General features: G+C 27.0%; 1 protein-coding gene across 1 annotated transcript; it reads left to right on the top strand.

Moving 5' to 3' along the window:
* Window positions 1-12523: 12523 nt before the first annotated feature.
* LOC117921135 (VQ motif-containing protein 8, chloroplastic-like) lies at window positions 12524-13313 on the top strand. Its single transcript, XM_034838934.1, has one exon. It carries the CDS (start codon window positions 12607-12609, stop codon window positions 12901-12903), a length of 297 nt encoding a protein of 98 aa, XP_034694825.1. The 5' UTR covers window positions 12524-12606; the 3' UTR covers window positions 12904-13313.
* The last annotated feature ends 1272 nt before the right edge of the window (window positions 13314-14585 follow it).

Genomic DNA, 14585 nt, shown 5'->3' with positions numbered 1-14585 from the left:
TTTAACATCAATTCTAACTTCGCTTTTATTATAGAGATCATATTTGTTGTAAAAAATAAGTCTAATTGGTTAATGCATATAAGGATGACAAAGTTTGATATGATTTACAAACCAGACTTGAACCTAACACGTATTTTTTGCAAGTTTAGCTTAAGCTGAATTGACCTATTGAATTATCGTACTAATTTATTTGACTATAACATATTTAACACATATTTGATTCATTTCAAATTTGATTTTGAATAAATAAGTCAATTAAGTTATAAATATGTTAAGTTGGGAGGTAAATTCATATAAGACATAACTTAACATTATTATTAAATAGAGCTTTATTATTAAATAGGTTACACATCATATTACCTATTTAACAATTAGGTACTGTGTGGATTTATGTTTTTAACCAAATTATTATTTACGTTCTGTTTGGGTTCACCTATTTAGTTGACTACCTAAGCTTGGGTACAACATGAACATGATCCACTAATCATGAATTTCCATCCCAAAGTGCACATGGTGAACAAATTAATCAAATGAACAAAAAAGGAAGATTTGTAAGGTATATTACTTTATTAAGAAGCCACTTTAATTCTCAACATCCTCCTTATTCATTAGGTATTTATATGATCCATGTCATGTAGAGTTACAAGAAAGATTGTTTTGATTGAGATATCAATTACTTTACATATTTAGAAGTCATTTTAGTTATAAAAAAAAAAATTATGATAAAAGAGTGGTATCTAATAATAAATAATGCTACTAGAAGTATGGTTATTTTATTCTCCTTGATCACCTACAAATTTGGTGGAACAGTTGAATTTGCAAATTGTTGCAAGTTATAGTAATATTTACCCAATTTCAAGTTATGCCTAGAAGCATATATACTAAGTACATGTATCATAACATCATCTACACTATACCTTTTTGGATAAATTTCATTATGGTTGTAATATGAGTTTTCCTCGAAATACTACATATACAAATTATATTGAGAAAATAGTTTAAATACATTTTATATAAGAAGTGTTATTTTTTAAGAAAAAGATATGTCTATGATGGACTTTCTGTTAGGATGGAGCCTTAGAAAGTATGACATGATATAACATATTAAGATTTGTTAATAAATTTATTTATTATGCTTCCGAATACCTTTATTATCCTCTTATGCATTAATTAGTTATCTGACCATTCATGTTTATATCACTTGCATTGTACATGATTTTTGTGCATTAGGATTTACTTAGAAAATCTAAGTCATGGGTTCCTTGCAAGTGACCATTCATGCCTATATCATTTTCATTGTACATGATTTGGGTGCATTAGGAGCTACGCAAAAAATCCAAGTCATGAATTCCTTGTAAGATGATAAGTAGTTCACAGTTAGTTCATAAATTTAGGCAATCCAACAAAGATTGTAGTGTGTTACTTTCTTATTAGAGGGATTACTTGTTTTAATTGTTGAGATGAGTTTCCATGGTGAGTGCATTACTGTGTATGGTTATACATTGGATATGACTTACGGTAAATTATGTCATGATTCATCAAGCTATTTTATTGCGTGGATTATCAACCTTGAAAAAATATTGAGTTTATTCCACAACCCTTAGAAAAAATTTTAAGACACTACAAAAGGTTCAAGTCGAATTTTATTTTTGAGGATGCATTAACTAGGCTAAAAGGGCAACAAGAGAGTTTTGAAATTCTTTTTATATTGGGGTTCCACTAAACATGGTTTTAAAAATCGGACCAAATCGACCGGTCATGGTTCCAGTCCGATTCGATCAATTGGCCCGAAAATAGGTTGAACTGATGGCTCGATTGGTGAATCGAACAAACCGACCCGTTCCCTCCAAACTAGAAGGTTTGATTAAATTTTTTTTTTTACAGTATTAAAACGATGCCGTTTTGGAAGATATAAAACCACTTTCCAAATCCTCCATCTTGAAGTCCAAATCGCAGAAGTTGTCGTCCCTAACGCACAGCGACACCTACGCCGAGACAACTCTCATTAGCGGCTTGGAAACCTTGCAAAACCTCCCCTCCACCGGCCGTTACAACACAGCATCTTCCCTCTGCACCGTTACAAACGCCCCCTGCTGTTCTCCCCCCCCCCCCCCCCCCCCCCCCCCCTTCCCCACGCGTGTCATAAAGCCTCCACCCGACCCACTTTGACCAATAGCTGCAAAGGTTTGATATTTTGATATTTATTTTTTATGTTTAATATTTAATATTTAATTTATTTATTACACATTTTAATTTATAAATTTTAGATAAATTTACCCATTGATTCATCCTAAGTAGGATGTAGCCCCTGTCTTCATTTCAACTCAGATGTCAGGTTTCATTGGTGTATGGTTTACTGAAATAAAAAATTTTGTTATCTACAATCCATTGTTGAGGAGTTGGATAAACATTTTAAATATTGTGACATGGAATGAGCATGAGAAAGTTTGGGATTGATCTATTATTTCGATTCAAATTAAGAGTGATATCTGGTGAAATTTTAAACTCATCATGTATGCAACCCTTGTTTCATAGACTATTTTCGAGATGAAGTAAAGAGAGTATGAGATTTGAATGAGCATGTGGGCTATGGCGGCAAGATTTGAATTTTCAAATGTTCACAAAGTCCCCTTTCCCACCCCTTCGGTTATGGTGGCAAGTGGCAACGATTTATAAATTTTAGATAAATGTTTGGTTTGAAAGTAAATTTCTCACGTTGAAAATTTTTTCTTTAATAAATTTCAAAATTTTTAATTCTTTGATTTTTTAAAAATTATTATGAATTTTATTCTCTAGATTAATATGGTATTTTTATAAATTGTTGATGACTTGATTATAAATCATTAAATTGTTGATAACTTTCATTCTCTAGATTAATGTAGGATTTTTATAAATTGTTGATAACTTGATATTTTTTTAAAATTAAATTGTTGATGACTTGATTATAGATCATTAAATTATTGATGACTTTGATTCTCTATATTGATGTGAGATTTTTATAAATTGTTGATGACTTGATTTTTTTAAAAAATAAAATTGTTGATGACTTGATTATAAATCATTAAATTATTGATGACTTTGATTCTTTAGATTAATGTGAGATTTTTATAAATTGTTAATGACTTCATTTTTTTTTTCAAAATTAAATTGTTGATGACTTTGATTCTCTAGATTAATGTGGGATTTTTGTTTCTAATTTGATAGAGAAATAAAAAATGGAATCAAACTTGACCCCATCCTCTGATCAAGATTCAACTACCAATTCACAAACAACTAGAAGTAATACTGACCCTGCATGAGAGCATGTTTCTAAAGAAAGATATACAAATGGAAGAAAAACTCTTATTTGTTTGTATTGTAAAAAGATTGTAAAAGGTGGAGGTATTCATAGAATGAAACAACATCTTGCTGGAGTGAAAGGAAATATTGGTCCATGTAAATTTGTTCCTCCTGATGTCAAATTTCGAATGGAAAATTCTTTGCAAGAGTTGTAAATTCCAAGAAAGCAACGCAAGAAGCATATGAATATAGAAATCTTTATGGTCCTGATGTGTCATAATTTGAAGGGGATATAGTAGAAAGTGAAAAAGAGGTTTAAGAAATGCAAAGTCCTATGACAGCTAGTAATGGAAAAAGAAAAAAATCAATAGTGGATAAGTATTTTGTACCAAGAAATACTCAAGGAGCTCAACCTTCCATGAGGAGTGTATTAGCTGGGAAAAAAACTATTTGAAGAGCAGATATGGCGATTGGGAGATTATTTTATGATGCATACATTCCTACTCCTTTTACTTCAAGTTAATGTTGTATGCTATATTTGCAATTGGTCCTAGATATAAGGGTCCAAATTACCATCAGCTGCGGGTTAATCTTTTAAAGGATGTTAAGAAGGAAGTTCAGTTGCTTGTGGACTTTTATTGTTCAATTTGGGAAAAAGTTGAGTGTACAATAATGGGTTATGGTTAGACAAATAATAGACAAAGAACACTCATCAACTTCCTTGTATATTGTCCTAAAGGAATATCGTTTGTGAAATCTATTGATGTTCCAAACATTGTCAATGATGTAACTAATTTGTTTTAAGTTATTTAATGAGGTAAGAGGTGAGTCCACTCAATGTAATTCATATAGTGACTGATAGTGCAGCAAATTATGTGACCGTAGGGAGATTGATTTCTCAGAAGCATAAACACATCAATTGATCACCTTGTGCAGCTCATTGTCTTAATTTGATTTTTAAGGATATTGGTGAGATGGACCATGTTGCTGAACTTGTAGGACGTCCATCAAAGGTGACAATTTTTGTGTATAATCATGTTGCTTTGTTAAGTTGGTTAAGAAAAAGAGATGGATGGACAAAGATTCTCCAACCTAGTGCAACTCGTTTTACTACTACATTCATTGCACTCAAGAGTCTTCATGATCATAAACATGACTTGCAAGCTTTGGTGACTAGTAAGTTCTTAGTGGACTCTAGATATTCAAGGGATAATAAAAGCAAAGTTGAACTCTTGCTAACACTTGGAGGATTAGCTGATAAATTCTGACTTCTTGGAAGGCTATTGGTTCCTCATTAGAGAGCTTTTGCAAGGTTTTATGAAACTAGTTTCTAGAAGAAAGAAGAATTGCAACATATCTTTGCAAAGTTTTATATATTTGGGATATTTTTGTTAGTGTACAAATTATGACAAACTTTGTCTCCTAGATGCTTATATATTTTATAGTTTTAACATTTCTATTATGTTTAATGTTTTCAAAACTAAACCGATAATTGAATCGAAAAAATTATCAATTCATGGTTCATTGGTCGAACTAGTGATTGAATCACAATCGAATCGATAACATCGTAAATATATTATTATATATTATTAAAATTAAAAATAATGACAAAAGAATTAAAAATTATATAAATATATTAAAAATCAATAATATTTAGTTTTTATTTTATGCATAAGTATAAATTATTAATATTTTAAATTTTATTAAATGAAATATGTATAATATTTAAATGTGAATATATTGAAAATGAAAGAAAATTTAATTATTTAATTTTAACTAATTTTAAAAAATTTTAAAATATTATATTATTTTTATTTAATATTATAATTTTTTAGCAAAGAAAATATTTCATTTGTTTGCTATATGAAGCAACAAGTTGGATGTAGCGAGTGGTATCCAATGATGAAAATATTGATAATCACAGATATATCGGTACTTCGATTTTATGGATATATCTGAGATATATCGGCGGATATTTTAGAAAAAAATATCGATAAACCTAAAATTGATCAAAATTTATAAAAATATAAGAAAAACTTCATAAAAATGTAATTAGAAGTATATTGATATTTTTAAGTTGTTTTATTAAATAATTGGATATATGTATAATATGATTTATCATATTTGATAATAATATCGTATGCATTGATAAAAATATGAATTTTATAAATGTACATTTATTATTAAATTACATATAATATTATGATATTTGATTGTAATATGTCTAATTTTAAAATATATATTAATATTAAAATTATGATCCATTTAATTCAATTGTATTAAACAATATAAAATAAATTATGATATATGTATAATTTTTTAATTATTAATTAATTATTAATGATATTAAAAACATTATGAAGAAAATTATATAATTTTTATATTTTTGGTAATCAATTAAAAGAAAATTTTGTATTTAATTATAAAATAATTATAATTAATTTGCTCTTTAAAATATTCTTTAAATATTTTATTTATATAATGAGTTTAAGCATATATATGTTTGTTGCATATTATATAACAAGGGTGAGTTTGCCCGGATGGTAAATGGGTCAAATCCCCTCAACAACAAGAGATTTTCAGGCACTGTAATGGCACTGTAGCACATTGACTTTCACTGTAGCGAGCTTGACCGTCGTTGACCCGCATTGACCATGTGATATATAGTGAGATATTCTAGGGATTTCTCCTGAAATATCGTGTCGACCCCTCCCTATACACGATATAACGGCGATATATCTCCGACATATCGGAATATTTTCCTCCTTGGTGGTATCTTAATTTATTTAATGATTTTGAGGTCCAAAGAGTTCAAATCTTTTAGGTGGGATTTTGAGGTGAAAACATTAAAATTTTAAATGGAAATTGTTTAATTGGGCCTGGGCCTTTTTAATGATAGTGGGGCAGCTAGGCTTTAATGATAAAAAGGGCCTGTTTGAATTAAATAAAATGGGGAAGGGAGGCGGGCTGGGCCTGTTTGAATTGAATAAAAGGGGTGGCATTGAACAGTTCCTCAAGGGTCGGCCCGTGATCGAATTGGGCCGAAAAGGTCAATGATGGACGGTTGGACTAGTTGGCATAAAGAGATATTGCTTTTGTAAAGTGAATGATACGTCTTCTTTTTTAATTTTCTATTTTGTTTTGAAATATAAAAATCATGCTACATTTGCAACAAGTTTCCATTACCATATCAACAAGTTATTAATTTTCTTTGTTTAACAATTTCATCATTGACGTTATATTTGATTCTAAGAAAATTTGAGGAAAAATACAATAAAGGAAAAAAAAGTAAAGAAAAATATAAAATAGATTTGAAATCAATAAATTATGTTTATATATAATCCCAAAATCATTTAATTTATTTTAACTCTTTTAAATAGAGATTAAATAATTAAAAAATATATAAGTTTTTAAGTAATTTTAATTATATTTAAATCTCATGCTATAATCAAATATGGGAAAATAATTTTTACCTTTCTTTATTACTTTTATATATATATATATATATATATATATATATATATATAATCAATAAAGGATGGAGATAACTAATTTAAAATAGGGGGAATCATGTAAATATGTATTACATATATATATACTATAGATGAATTCAAAAAAATAAAAATAAAAATTACTTTCATTAGGAGTATATTTTGAGGAAAATTATTCTCATTTCATGCATTAAAATAATAACTTTATGCATGTTTCAAATATTATCCTCAAACTATCTCAAGGTGGGCTCCCCCATTTTTTTTTAATATTTTTTTTTTTTGTTTTTTCTTTCTTTTTACCTTATCTTCTTTTTTTCTCACTTCAATGACCCAATTTTTGGGTCTCCCCACTCATTTCTTTTTTCTTTTTTATTTTTTCCCTCACCCAACCACCCCCATTCCCACCTTCTCACCAAATTAAATTAAGTTTTTTATTACAATTAAATAAATTAAGTTTTGTTCTTTTTTAATACTTTGATTTTAATTAATTTTGTGAAATAATTCCCATTTTTCCCTATTTTTAAAAATCTATTTAATTTTCAAAACAAACTTTATTTTTTAAAAAGTACAATTCATTTATTCATTATTTTGTTCATTTTCTTTATTAAATTTTTATTTTAACATCACGTTTCAAATACATATATATAGATAATATTTTATTTTGTTTTGTATTCATAATATTTTTGTATTTATAATATTTATAATTTTCATATTATGGATTTCATTTTTTATATTTTTTATATTTATATTTTTTTTTATAGAATATTAAACCTAAAATTTTTAAAAATAAAACTAAAAAAAACCATTATCCACATTTGTTGAAACTATTTTTTTTTTTTTGTTTTCTTCAAAATAAAAACAGAAAAATAATATAAACAAATTTAATTTACCTTTAATTTCATTCAATACAAAATTAGTAATGATCATTCTTTAAGAGTATTTAATTTTAAAAGCAATATTTGAAGGTGGGTAAAATTAAAATGTTACAGATATTGGCATTAATTTTTTATTTATATAAATTCATAATTCCCATCATAATACATCTATATGAAAAAAAATATCGATAAACCTAAAATTGATCAAAATTTATAAAAATATAATAAAAACTTCATAAAAATGTAATTAGAAGTATATTGATATTTTTAAGTTGTTTTATTAAATAATTGGATATATGTATAATATGATTTATCATATTTGATAATAATATCGTATGCATTGATAAAAATATGAATTTTATAAATGTACATTTATTATTAAATTACATATAATATTATGATATTTGATTGTAATATGTCTAATTTTAAAATATATATTAATATTAAAATTATGATTCATTTAATTCAATTGTATTGAACAATATAAAATAAATTAATATTTAATTAATTATTAATGATATTAAAAACATTATGAAGAAAATTACATAATTTTTATATTTTTGGTAATCAATTAAAAGAAAATTTTGCATTTAATTATAAAATAATTATAATTAATTTGCTCTTTAAAATATTCTTTAAATATTTTCTTTATATAATGAGTTTAAGTATATATATGTTTGTTGCATATTATATAACAAGGGTGAGTTTGCCCGGATGGTAAATGGGTCAAATCCCCTTAGCAACAAGAGATTTTCAGGCAATGTAGCACATTGACTTTCACTGTAGCGAGCTTGACCGCTGTTGACCATGTGATATATCGTGAGATATTCTGGGGATTTCTCTCGATATTGTGAGATATTCTGGGGATTTCTCTCGAAATATCGCCGGACCGATATTTCTCCATGAAATGTCGTGTCGACCCCTCCCAATACACGATATATCGGCGATATATCTCCGACATATCGCAATATTTTTCTCCTTGGTGGTATCTTAATTTATTTAATGATTTTGAGGTCCAAAGAGTTCAAATCTTTTAGGTGGGATTTTGAGGTGAAAACATTAAAAATTTAAATGGAAATTGTTTAATTGGGCCTGGGCCTTTTTAATGATAGTGGGGCAGCTAGGCTTTAATGATAAAAAGGGCCTGTTTGAATTAAATAAAATGGGGAAGGGAGGCGGGCTGGGCCTGTTTGAATTGAATAAAAGGGGTGGCATTGAACAGTTCCTCAAGGGTCGGCCCGTGATCGAATTGGGCCGAAAAGGTCAATGATGGACGGTTGGACTAGTTGGCATAAAGAGATATTGCTTTTGTAAAGTGAATGATACGTCTTCTTTTTTAATTTTCTATTTTGTTTTGAAATACAAAAATCATGCTACATTTGCAACAAGTTTCCATTACCATATCAACAAGTTATTAATTTTCTTTGTTTAACAATTTCATCATTTACGTTATATTTGATTCTAAGAAAATTTGATGGAAAATACAACAAAGGAAAAAAAAATAAAGAAAAATGAAAAATAGATTTGAAATCAATAAATTATGTTTATATATAATCCCAAAATCATTTAATTTATTTTAACTCTTTTAAATAGAGATTAAATAATTAAAAAATATATAAGTTTTAAAGCAATTTTAATTATATTTAAATCTCATACTATAATCAAATATGGGAAAATAATTTTTACCTTTCTTTATTACTTTTACATATATATATATATATATATATATATATATATATATATATATAATCAATAAAGGATGGAGATAACCAATTTAAAATAGGGGGAATTATGTAAATATGAATTACATATATATACTATAGATGAATTCAAAAAAATAAAAATAAAAATTACTTTCATTAGGAGTATATTTTGAGGAAAATTATTCTCATTTCATGCATTAAAATAATAGCTTTATGCATGTTTCAAATATTATACTCAAACTATCTCAAGGTGGGCTCCCCCATTTTTTTTAATTTTTTTTTTTTGTTTTTTTCTTTCTTTTTACCTTATCTTCTTTTTTTTTTCACTTCAATGACCCAATTTTTGGATCTCCCCACTCATTTCTTTTTCTTTTTTATTTTTTCCCTCACCCAACCACCCCCATTCCCACCTTCTCACCAAATTAAATTAAGTTTTTTTATTACAATTAAATAAATTAAGTTTTGTTCTTTTTTAATACTTTGATTTTAATTAATTTTGTGAAATAATTCCCATTTTCCCCTATTTTTAAAATCTATTTAATTTTCAAAACAAACTTTATTTTTTTTAAAATACAATTCATTTATTCATTATTTTGTTCATTTTCTTTATTAAATTTTTATTTTAACATCACGTTTCAAATACATATATATAGATAATATTTTATTTTGTTTTGTATTCATAATATTTTTGTATTTATAATATTTATAATTTTCATATTATGGATTTCATTTTTTATATTTTTTATATTTATATTTTTTTTTTATAGAATATTAAACCTAAAATTTTTAAAAATAAAACTAAAAAAAACCATTATCCACATTTGTTGAAACTATTTTTTTTTGTTTTCTTCAAAATAAAAACAGAAAAATAATATAAACAAATTTAATTTACCTTTAATTTCATTCAATACAAAATTAGTAATGATCATTCTTTAAGAGTATTTAATTTTAAAAGCAATATTTGAAGGTGGGTAAAATTAAAATTTTACAGATATTGGCATTAATTTTTTATTTATATAAATTCATAATTCCCATCATAATACATCTATATGAAAAAAAAAACTAATGTTTTTTTTTATTAAATATGGAAAAAATTACATTTTTGTTTAATTAAAAATCTAAATCATTAAAATTGTTTTTATTTTTAACAAATAATGTTTTAAAAAAGTACATTATGTGTTTTTTTGACATTTTATTTAATAATTACCTTCAAAGTCATAACAATAACAATAACAATAAAAAAACTAAATAGACTATATACGGTGATTCTTTTTTAGTTACTAATATTGTTATTTTTAAGTAAAAATAATGTTACTATCTCTAATTGCATGTTTGATGTAGAGACTCAAGTGGTGATGAGTAATAAATAGAATAATACATATTTCTATCTCAAGTGATATTTTTATTTATTAATATTGTTACTTTTAGGTAAAAACAATATTACTATTTCTAGTGACATGCATGATGTAGAGACTAAAGTGATAACAAGTAATATGATAATCGTGCATGTGGGTCCAATTAATTGTACCTATAAGCTTGCTTTGTTTAGGTGATAACCCATCTTGAGGTGGTTGGAGGGTAGCGTTAGAAATATACACAAAATTACTATTTTAGTGAATGAAATGAAAATTATTTTAAAAATAAATGTAATTTCCCATTTTAGTTATAACAAGGAAGAAAGATAAGCTTCATTCGGTGAGATGACATTAAGATATCATTAATGACTATTAAAATAGACATTAATGATGATTGTGCCAGTAAGGGCCATCTTTGACCTCTATTCCCTTGTAGCGACTTTAGAAACTTAAGTAGAAGTCGTTATATTCGACCACTTTTTAAAGAGAAAATTGGCATAAGAGAAAATCAAAGAGAGTTGGTAGCAAAAGCTGCCTTGAGTTACGTATGTGGCCACCACTTCTGCCCATGATTTGTGAAATATGGTCTAATTTAGACTCGGTGGGATCTTCTAGACCTCAACTCCACCACCATCTTGTTACATGAGACTGCAGTCCAAATCAAACCTCCTCCTTCAATGCTTTTGAACTTCTTGCCATTTTTAGTTAATGGGCTGGCCATGAAAACCCTTATTCACGAAGAAATATATACATATAGGACACCAATCATATTATAATTAATTTTATTTTTAAATAAAATTATATCTATATTATAAAATGTAAAATCATTGCCATGGTTGAAAACAACATCTTACCTTTATTTTACTCATTTATAATAATCAAATCTTGCTATTAAATTATTATTTTATTTTTTATCATTGAATTAAAAATAATAATAAAACATAATAATTAATATAGTGTGTATACACTAAGCCACCAGTTTCAAATTTTGTCAATACCCTTATAAATATATTTCATGTATAATTTTATTTTTTAGAGAATAAAACTTAGTTTTTAAAGAATTTTTAAATATTATTATCTAAAATATCTTTACCTAAAATTATCTAAGAAAATAACTCGAATAAAGTTATAAGGGTGCTAATAATGAAATTTAAATTTAATAGTGGTTGAATGTATTTACGGAGGTTTTAATGAAATTAATCCAAATTTTAATATTATAGAAATGATACTTGAAGTTACTAAATGTGATAGATAATATAAGTTTTTGGAGCTAATATATTTTTTTTGCTAAAAAACTCAATAAAAATCTCTATGTGGTTTAGCTAATTCACTAAAAGAGTTTAATTATAACTTGAAAAAAAAAAGGCTTAATTTACCTCTCCAATTTTACTTTGAATATTCTCTCCCACTATCAGGAATATCATGTTCAAAGCAAACTTAAAATTTTGAGGACTGGTGTCACCCTCTTCCAAGTTCCAACTACCATGGGCCACACCTCTTAATTATATTTTACTAATTGCAGGCCTTCACCTCACATTGACTGTCCTTTGCTACCTTCCAAGTAGATAGCCATGTCAAACGTACATATTTATGGTGCCAGAAAATATGACCATTTCACACCACTTTTTCTCTACCAGCCCCCACATTCATTCATTTCCTCTTGACCTTGTCACGTTGCCCTTGTCTTATTCTTCCTCACAAGGTCTGAAAGACTTCTTCCCAAATAGATCTGGAGCCCGCCATCCAATATTCTAATCCAAATGACCATTTCAAAGCTAAACCAGTTCGTATATATTTGGCATTTTCCTAAACACTCTATTCATCATTTCCTTGTATGCACATATCTATCTATTATAAGCGCTTATTAGCAAGAAGCTCATTCAAACCCTAAGGTTCAGCAGCAATGGCCCCCATTAGAAGAGTGCAGATGCAGGGTCCAAGGCCTGCGCCTCTCACTGTAAACAGGAGTTGTAGTACTTCTTCAGAGATGATCAAGAAGCCTGTACCTAAGAATCGAAGGCGTTCTCCTGTTATAGTATACCTAAGATCTCCCACGATTATCCATGTAAAGCCTCAGGATTTCATGCGCCTGGTGCAAAGCCTTACTGGTAATAAGTCGTCCATGGTTCCTTCTTTTTGCTCTTCTTCTTCTTCGTGTGTTACAGCGGTGGATGGAGCCATGAGCGAGAGAGCAAGATGAGAGCATGCTTGGTGAAGTGGTTTTGGAGGGTCTGTGTTGCCATCTGTATAATTAAACATTCATGCAGCAGACAGAATTTGTGTTGGGACTTGGGACAAAATTTCATTAATATAGGAGGTTGTGGCCGGTATGCTGTGTTAGGCTGTTAGCTAGGTGAAAGGATGACAAATAAGGACAATGAATCCTGGCTCCCAATTTCTTTTCGGATTTTTTTTCATCTGATTTAGCAACTTATGTTTATAGAGCAATTTGGGCAATTACTGAAAAGATGTAGTTTCATGTATGAATGAAGATTTGTTTTGTTAGGTTCCCAATTATTACATGCCTTTATACTGTCAATGTTTTTGGGAAGCATTCATGTCTATCAGGCATGATGTTCAAATGAATAAAATCACTGCAAAACTTTTATATATGGTTTTGAAAGTGGAGGATTGCCATGAAGAGAAAGAGAAAGGTTGGTGATGATGGAAGATCAATTGGTATGCATGTGTTATAGCACTATTCAGATAGAAAGTTTGGACCGGATTGTTATGGTTCAAAGGGACAACATTAAATTAGAGGTTTGATAAAATTTAGAAATTATTTTTAAAAGGTTAAAAAATTATTTGTAGTACTTCTCATAGAAGAACTTAATAATTTAGGGCATATTGGATAATTGTTTTTTAAAATAATTTTTTAAAACTGTTCTTTGATGTTTTGTAAAACAAAAGTCTGTTTGAAAATGTAAAATATTTTTAACTTGTTTTTAATATTTTTAAAAATAATTTTTATATATAGTGTTTTATTTTTAATCATTGTACTTTTTGTATAATTATTTTTTAAAACAACCTTAAAAAAACAAATGAAAACAACTAAAAGATATTATTTGAAAACACTATATTTTTTATTTTTAAGAACAAAAAATAGAAATCAGTTTTTGATTATCAAATGTATTTATCTAGTTTTTTGTTCTAGAAAATAGAAAATTGTTCTCGAAAGCAGTTACCAAACAGACCATTATTCTCCCAAAAATACTTTGTGGAAAAAACATATTCACTAAAACCAATTAAAAAAAAAATTGTCAAACATACTATAAGAAGGTTTAAATACTAATATTTTTTGCATTAATGTAATCCTATGACATAAAACATTGGGAGTGATAAAATGCTTCTTAATGTTTGAAAGTGTTTGCTTATAAGATTTAGGTATTTGGCAAAAAAAAAAAAAAAAAATTTAAAAAATGGAATTACTTAAAGCGATTCTTGTGTTTCTCCCAAAAAGAAATATATTTTTTTGTTATATAATAAATTACTAAAATATTACCAAGCATATATCCCTTTTTTGTTTATATTCAAAACACTACCATGATTCTCCTTACATTATTTTTATTAGACTTGTTACTAACAAATTGAAGCACCATAAACTAGAAGTATTTTTTATTAGAATCACTTTCAAATGAGATTCCTTTTTTAGAGTGACTCTGAAATGAGTCAAAAGTGTTTTCTAATACTTGAAAGTATTTTTTTTAAAATAAAAATAAGACATTTAGTAATTTTTTAAAATTTAGAAAATCATTCGAAAGTGATTATTGGATTAAATCATTTTTTTAAGAAAAAAATTAAACAACATATCTCCGATTTAGGTAAAAGAAAAAAAAGTCTTCATGGACCCACTCGATGACTAAATTTCCTTTTATTAGGAAA

Source organism: Vitis riparia, chromosome 8 (assembly GCF_004353265.1).
Source record: "Vitis riparia cultivar Riparia Gloire de Montpellier isolate 1030 chromosome 8, EGFV_Vit.rip_1.0, whole genome shotgun sequence".
Taxonomy (NCBI): Eukaryota; Viridiplantae; Streptophyta; class Magnoliopsida; order Vitales; family Vitaceae; genus Vitis; species Vitis riparia.
The sequence above is the reverse complement of the archived record's forward strand: the minus strand, read 5'-3'. Positions and strand labels throughout refer to the sequence as shown.